This window comes from Trichoderma aggressivum (genome assembly GCF_033847375.1).
Source record: "Trichoderma aggressivum f. europaeum strain CBS 100526 chromosome Unknown scaffold_009, whole genome shotgun sequence".
Classification (NCBI taxonomy): Eukaryota; Fungi; Ascomycota; class Sordariomycetes; order Hypocreales; family Hypocreaceae; genus Trichoderma; species Trichoderma aggressivum.
The window spans coordinates 520,658-528,698 of NW_026946375.1; the positions used below are offsets into that span (position 1 = coordinate 520,658).

The 8,041-nt window shown below is 52.4% G+C and overlaps 2 protein-coding genes across 2 annotated transcripts; both read left to right on the plus strand.

Annotated features, from left to right (window-relative positions):
• Positions 1–35: 35 nt before the first annotated feature.
• On the plus strand, positions 36–1,838 carry Triagg1_3279 (uncharacterized protein; the record flags this gene model as incomplete). The annotated part of the gene is made up of 3 exons (XM_062897554.1): positions 36–327; positions 379–1,092; positions 1,156–1,838. 3 exons carry the CDS (start codon positions 36–38, stop codon positions 1,836–1,838), a joined length of 1,689 nt encoding a protein of 562 aa, XP_062757803.1.
• A 905-nt stretch (positions 1,839–2,743) lies between these two features.
• Positions 2,744–6,843, plus strand: Triagg1_3280 (uncharacterized protein; the record flags this gene model as incomplete). The annotated part of the gene is made up of 3 exons (XM_062897555.1): positions 2,744–3,074; positions 3,139–6,102; positions 6,173–6,843. 3 exons carry the CDS (start codon positions 2,744–2,746, stop codon positions 6,841–6,843), a joined length of 3,966 nt encoding a protein of 1,321 aa, XP_062757804.1.
• Between the last annotated feature and the right edge of the window lie 1,198 nt (positions 6,844–8,041).

Consider the following 8,041-nt stretch of genomic DNA (forward strand, 5'->3'; position numbering starts at 1 on the left):
GAAAAAGGGAAGACGAGTGAACCAAGGAATACGCCATGTTTCGCCATAACAGGTCTGGCAAGTTTGACGACGAGCCGCGACTGGACGATGTCTCTGGCGAAGACGCTCCGGGATATCAGCAGCAGTATGGACATGGAGTGCGCAGCGTGGACAACAGTGACCATGGCTTAATCGACCCAGATTCAGGTGTCAAGCGCGGGTTGAAGAATCGCCATCTGTCCATGATGGCACTCGCCGGTATCATTGGTCCTGGTTTGCTGGTTGGCTCAGGAGGAGCTTTGAACAGCGGCGGGCCAGCTTCACTCATAATTGGATTTGGTGTTATCGGTATGCTTGTTGATATCAATGTCCAGCCCTTCTATTACTAAACCTATCCAGGTATCATTGCTTTCTCAGTTATGCAGTCTCTGGGTGAAATTACCACCCTATATCCAGGTGGCGGCGCCTTTGTCTCATTAGCTGAGCGCATGGTCGACAAGTCCTTCTCCGTGGCCGTTGGTTGGAATTATTTCATCATCTGGGCCACCGTCTTAGCCAGCGAGTACAACGTCATCTGCAGCATTCTCAATTTCTGGGCGCCTCGAGTTCCTCTCTGGGGCTGGTTTCTTATTCTGTGGACGATATTCTTGGCCTTTCAGATCATTGGAGGTATCACGGCTTTTGGAGAAGCAGAGTACATCCTGGCGCTTATAAAGATCCTTGGTCTAACAGCCTACTTCATCTTTTCCATTGTATATGCGTCTGGCGGACTCATTGGCCAGGACGGGCCCATTGGATTTCGATACTGGCATCATCCTGGAGCCTTTAATGGCCATGGCTTCCGAGGAGTTGCCACTGTGTTTGTCTTTTGCTCTACATTTTACGCTGGAGTAGAGTCTGTTGCTGTTGCCGCCACGGAGACGAGAAATCCGGGTATTGCAGTACCGCGGGCAATCCGTCAAGTATTCTTTCGCATCATATTTGTCTACATGGGATCTGCCTTCTTCTTTGGCCTCACTTGCCCAGCTGATTCCGACGAGCTGATCAACGGAGGTGCCAAGGCGCTGCAGAGCCCGATGACGATAGCCATCCAGAATGCGGGTTGGAACGGAGGTTTGTTTAGATCCATCTTCATTAGGTTTTGCAAATGCACGGCACTAACCAGAGTTGTATCAGGTGTTCATCTCATCAACGCTTTCATCCTCATTACCTGTCTGTCTGCCGTCAACTCCTCCATCTATATTGGATCTCGCACCATCTTATACATGGCGCAGTCTGGAAAGGCACCCAAGATCCTCGGCTGGGTCAACAAGCGAGGCGTCCCCGTCTGGGCCATTGTCCTCACCAACGCCGTCGGTGCCATCTCCATGATGAACGTCTCAACCGGAGCATCAAAGGCTTACAGCTACATCATCAACCTCGCTGGCGTCAGCACATTCCTGGTCTGGGGAAGCATCAGCTTCATCCACATCCGCTTCCGCCGCGCTTGGACGACGCAGCAGCGCCGAGTAAGCGATTTGCCGTTCAAGAGCATGTTTTACCCTTACAGCCCCTACTTTGGAGTCTTTTTCAACATCTTCCTTGCGCTGGTGCAGGGATGGACAACGCTGTCGCCGTTTACTGCGGGCAAATTCGTGGATGCGTATATTCTGCTGCCACTCTTTGGAGTTATTTACGTGGTGTGCAAGCTGTACTGGAGAGGAGAGGATCCTTTCAAGAGGAGCTGGGATATTGATTTGGATAGTGGAAGGAGGAGCGATCTTGACAAGAGCGGGATTGAGGGAGGAGGAGGAGGATATGAGGAGGATGAGCAGACAAACAAGGTGCCGCTGTGGAGAAAGATTTGGTCGTCTCTATAAAATCATATCCAATGGATATATGAGATATGGTAAAGTAGTAATTAATGGATGAGGGTGATGATAAGGATTTTGAGTTTTATCACTGACATGTGAAATATTTCTGCAGGATGATGTCTTATCTATGAGCTGTGATAGGTGATGGTTGTCAAATTAGGTTCAATACTATTCCCGCTCCAAGCCCCGATAATGCTGAGATGACCCCTTGAATAATTCTTACATGCAGTAATTAGATGTAGCCTTGAATATACATCATTCAGCGAGTAATGATGGAAAGAGAAGAGCAATGACAGAGGACATCAAACCAGCTTCACACTCCCGGGTAGCTCATCTTATCTTGATACTGATAGAACACAACCCGAATCATTCATTCTTCCAAAGTGCACTGCAAATCGGACAATAAAACTTGCTGGGGGCCCGTGCACCTCCCGCATCTTAGCGCACAAAAGGTTTCCAGGTACAAGGGATTCCAGGCTGGTCTAAGCCCGCTGGAGCAAAAACGCGTGGGATGAGGTCAGTACAGTACAGCAGTCCATTATCTTCTGCAGCTATCTTGATCTCCCGCAAAACAGCTTCAACTCAACCCAAGCATTTCCTCCGCAAACCAGCGCAAACCCTCGACTCCGCACCCGCCCGTGACCCGATGCCGATCTCGTTACGATAGCAGTCTGTTGAATTGATACCACGCCCGACGCACATTCCATCGTTTTTTCATGTCTCTCGCTGGCCGACCATTCCGCAGTCACCCCCTCGATCGCCCCCTCGATTCCCCCCTCGATCGCCAGCTCCATCACCAACACCAGCTCCAACTTCGGCCTCAGCTCCCGCCTCTCCCAGCCAAACTACTCCCGCTCCCGCCAGGAGATCGACGACGCGGCTCGACGACGTTTCCCTAGCAAGTCGAGTGAATGCAACCACTAAACCCCTTTCTGTCCGCCTTCTTCAAGAGCCAGGTCGTTGCGCAGTGCACCCCCGTCCACCACCACATCCTGCTGGTTCCCTTGACCGATGTGCTTCTCACCCATCGCGAGACGGAGAGCGGCGCCCCGGCCCACGAGGTCGTCGCCTCGGAGGAGTTTCTAGCCAGCCATGTGCTGCGCATCGCCGGGCCTGACGGGCCTGTGGGCGCCAAGGACAGCACGCAGAACTTGCGCGAGGCGCGAGGCAAGGCTCGCCAGTTCAACACGCTCAACGGGAGGAGCGTCATTGTCAAAGACTCCTTCATCTACAGCAACAAAGGTATACTACTAGCGAAACTATGTCCTTCTTCAAGCCGAAACACGGCTAACCTGGATCGCCGCAGGATTCAAGTCGCTTGCGCAAGCCCAGATCCTCAACGACACCATATGGTACCCCGACGTCTTCGAACCTCGACAATGGCTGGTATATTTCATCTCGAAGCCTCTTGTTGGAACGTGGGAAGAGATCAGGCTCGAGCCCGCGGTTCTCGTCTCCGGCACCAGGAGCCGCGCGGCTGCGGAGCAACAGCAAAAGAAGCAGACCAACGGCGACTCGGCCGACAATGTCTTGCCGCGCAAGAAGGATATTAGGAGCTTCCATGATCTTCTCAACAACTTCCCCATGATTGCTCGGCAAATGCAACCCGGGCTGGAGAAACTCTTCATCGAATTCTCGACAGTCTTCCAGAAGCCGCTGCCACCCCCGCCGTCAGCCTCATACATTCCAGATCCGAAGCCGGACGGCCCTGTTGCGACCGCAGCTAAAAGGGCGAGGGCGGATAGCCTGACGGTCAAGAGCGGCAAAGCCAATCATCACAATAGCCTACCTGTTGTAGAGGACTTTTTCGTCGAGGATGACGAGGACATTATGCGCGCGGCCCTTGAGAGCGCCGTTACGACCGCTATTGATATCTTCCAAGGAGTGGATAAGCAACAGCTGTCGCTACTAGGCGCTACAACAGATCTAACAGGTCCCCTTGTGGAAAAGCTGATTGAGCGTTACATTGCTGAGAACGTCCATGGCCTGCTTTTTGGCAAGCTCAGCGCCATCAAGCGGCGAGACGATTTGGAACTCGAAGCCAAGATTCGGAAAATGGAATTCATTGACATCTCCCAGTTAGGAATCGCCATCGACGGGGGTATGAAAGCCAAGCACGATCTTGTTACACAGCTCAACCCTGCTGTCGAAGAGTTCAGAAAGATTTCCACGGCTATGAGCCCACAGGAAATGCTGGATCTGTTACTATCGACCATGAAGATCGCCTCTCAGCTCACCGATACCTCACGACCCCTCGGCGGCGCTGCAACAGACCTACCGTCATCCGAAAAGGCGATTATGACTGTAAACGCTGATACCTTGGTTTCCCTATTGTTGTACGTCGTGATTCGATCCCAAGCCAAAAACTTACAGGCTCGCCTTGCCTATGTTAGAAATTTCATCTTTGTCGAGGATGTAGACAGCGGGGAGATGGGATATGCCTTGAGCACGTTTGAAGCTGTGCTGGCATACCTTTTCACAGATTCGGCGGGCTTGCGCCGCGCCAGCAAGAAGAACAAGGCTCTGTGGGATGCCGCCAAGGGAGCAGACCTGAAGGAGCTGAGGAACATTATGGAACCAAACCCTTGCGCAGTTGGCAATGACGACGACATCGAAGATAGCGACAACGATGTGGGCGATCGAGCTCCTCCCAAGCCTGCGTTCAAGCTGGCGCATGGTTCGTCGAGGCGATCATCACTTGTGCTGAACTCTTCGGATCGATTTTCTCACGGCACTGGACTTGGCCACGTATTCCCTTTTCAGATCGCCACCAGCGATGGCGCAAACGAGTCGATACTCGATATACCCCTCAAAAGGACCAAAAGAGTTGCCATGGATACTAGGAGTCTGTCCAGTGCATCCGAGTTCTCATACCACTCAATAGCAACCATCGGCACCTTGGGAAGCGCGCTGGAAGGTGACGTCTCTGTAGAGAGGCTTGCTCAGACCAGCAGTGCCCTGGGTGAATCCGTTCTAATGATGGCCGTGCAGAGTGGAAGCGTGGAAACGCTGGGTTATCTCTTATCCTTGTCCGGATACTATCCGTATGACATTGTGCTGAGAGACGTTAACAACGAAAACACCACGCTGCTGAGCGCTGCCACTCAGCTAGGGAACCGAGAGCTGATCAACTCACTTCTTGACTACCTTCTCGACAAGTCCCATCCGGGACAGTTGGGCCAGTACTTTTCAATACAAGATATCTGGGGTCGAAGTGTTGGACACTACCTGTTTAACGCGCCTTGGATGATTGGGGTTATCGGGCCCCTGATCCCTTGGCGCCAAAGAGACAAGAATGGGCAGACGCCGCTTTTCGCATTATGTCGCTGCTACGATCATGTGGAGTACTATACTATGGTTGAGGATGGCATCAGGGCCGCGCAGCAAACGCAGCTTGACGGGCAGCCGCTGCACGTGGATGAGCATATAGACGGAAAGGGAAATACTCTGCTGCACATTATGAATGACCCGAGACTGGCCTTGAGAATCTTGCAATACTGCGACGTGGATGTCAACGCGACAAACGAGAAGAAGTTTACAGCGCTCATGGTGGCCAGCAAATATGGCCGATATGATATGGTCAGGGCTCTTTTTGCCGACCCTCGAGTAGACATTGGAGCCAAAGAACTACGAGGTCTTACGGCCGTGGAGCTGGCCAAAGACGACGATGTCAGAAATAGAATTGACGATCTTGGTCTTTTCAGCATGCCACCCGCAAGGGACGGGCGGATCACGGGAGTCGTCAGAGCCTTTTTCGTCGAGGACAGCACAGTTAGGTTGGTGCTGAAGTCGGCAGCTCCAACAGATCATGACAGTTACACGGTTACTACTAGTCGCCGGTCTTTGACTGATTTTGAGCAGTTGGCACGCTTGCTGGCCGAGGAGAACCCTGCGTCGTGGATTCCCTCGATATCAGATACCAGATGGCCGTTCCAACTACCCTCGAGGCCGTCTCGCGCGGCGCTGCGAGACATCCAGATACGAACGGACTGGTTCCTGAAAATCATGCTAAGCCATCCCACCCTTTCTACTCACGAGATGCTATGGGAATTCTTCCTCGTACCAGAACTGCAACTGGAGGCCATGGAGCAGAGAACAAAACTCAAGACGGAAACAAGGGTAGAGAAGATCCGCGAAGAGTACGAACCTATGGAGGACGTGCGTGAAGTGGAGCAATTCGTCAACCACGCACGAGAAATGGTCCGAAGCATCAGCTACTCCACGAAGAGCGTGACGAGACGTGCGAATGCTGTTGGCCAAGTTGCTACAGGTGAGTGCTAATGCTACGCCTTGATGACTGCCCGTCGACAATGGGAGCACGACTAACGATGAAACAATAGATTTCTACGATGCATCAGCGCTGCTTTATCGGGCAGTATTCACCATTCAATATCTGCCCCCGCAGCACATTGTAGGCATGGAGGTGTTTGTTAGGGCGATGGCACCCGTTCAGCACAACCCACAGGCCGTGTTCCACACGACGCTTCTCGCGATTCAATCCACGGTGCAGGCACTGCTCTCTTCGCTGGCTAGGCCGACGAACCTTATTGGACAGATCACGGCAGCCAAGAGAGAGGCGGATAGAAACGACAGCTCCGCGCTGCGACCTTCGCGATGGCCCCTGGGCTTGCTCGACGACTCTCGCCAGCGACATCAGGAGGAGAAGGAGAAGCGAGCGCGCCAATCACGAGAGCAGGCGTCGCTGCTGTCCAGGGAGCTTCGATACACGCAACAGACGGTAGCCAGCGAATTGGCTGGATGGCAGGAGCTGCACGATCAAATGGGCCTCCGGGCCATTCGCGAGTACGCCCGAAGCATGGTGGTGCAAGAACGGGTAAGGCTCGAAGGCATGATGCGAGCGTTGCGGATAGTACGACTGGGGAACTACCAACAAGGGGGAACGAATGCCATGTCACAGCGACGACCCCCATCGCCACCAACGGATCAGAAACAAGAAAGCGAGGACGGGGATGAGGTGCCGACAGGAAACGAAACAAGCAGAGTGGAGTGATTGTGACTGAGTCACAAGAAGAGAGACGAACTTTTGCTCACATGCCAGCGTGTCAGCGAGGCGACGAGCGACGACGCGTCACAGAAAAGACGCGACAGCGCACAAATCGTTGGCCAGGGACCTTGCAGAGTTGGGCTCGACTAAGAAGAGGGCTAGGAGGGCGAATGGGACGGCTTAGTTTCCCGCATGATGTGTCTGTCGGTGCTGGATACTACTTTTCACGACTAAACTTTGGTTTGGCACCGGGCGTTGGGGAGGGACCGATAAAAGACGAGGCTACAATACTCTTAGTTTATTTATTCTCTCTTTTAATTATCACGATAGAAAAGACAGCGATGGTTTTTTTTTTCTTAAATGCTTTCATCATATTCTTTTTCTGTGATGACAGAGGTGGTGATGCCGATGATGACGATACCTTACCCGGGAATAAGAGATGGAATGCATGTCGCTACCCTAGGCTATGACTCTTGAGAAGAAGAAGAAAATTAGAGTAGTGGATTCTGTTGATGAGTTGGCATATCTTGACGATGTTTTACGAGTCCATCCCCCGCCTGGAACAAGGCTGTATGTACGCCAGATAGATTAAAATGACGGTGAAACCGGTTTGATACCCGACGACATCTCGAGCAACGAGTGGAATCTAAAAGCTAGAGGAGGAAAAGAAAGAAGAAAACTTTCAGCCATGCTAAGGAAATCGTGCATACGGGATGCATGCACGCAGCCTAAACCAAGGCGAAGAGTCACAAGGATCGCGAATGCGGTCACCGCTTCGGGCATGTTTCGAAACGAAGAAACGATTTCCATGCCCGGCCAAAATGTTGGGTTTGGTGGGTTTAGGGAAAAGATGAAACACGCACCCGAAAGCCTAACTTACTACTAGGTAGCTAGCTGGATGACGAACCCTGGAACAAGGAAACTAGACAGCGCACGCATGGCGAATTGCTCATGTGGGGTGTCTAAAAGTTCAGAGTAGAACTAGGTAAGTAATTCTGGGAGCAAGGTTGGGAGAAGGAAACTAAAGAAATGGTAGCGAGAGACGGGCGAGCCAATCAGTGCGCGGAGGAGGCGTGCGAGGAGCCGATTGGACGGGGCAGAGACGCGATGGGTGGGGGAAGAAGAAGAAGAAGAAGAGGCGCGTCATGTTGGAAGAAGAGAGATCAATGGATGGATTGAGAATTCTTTGGGGGGGACTAAGAGT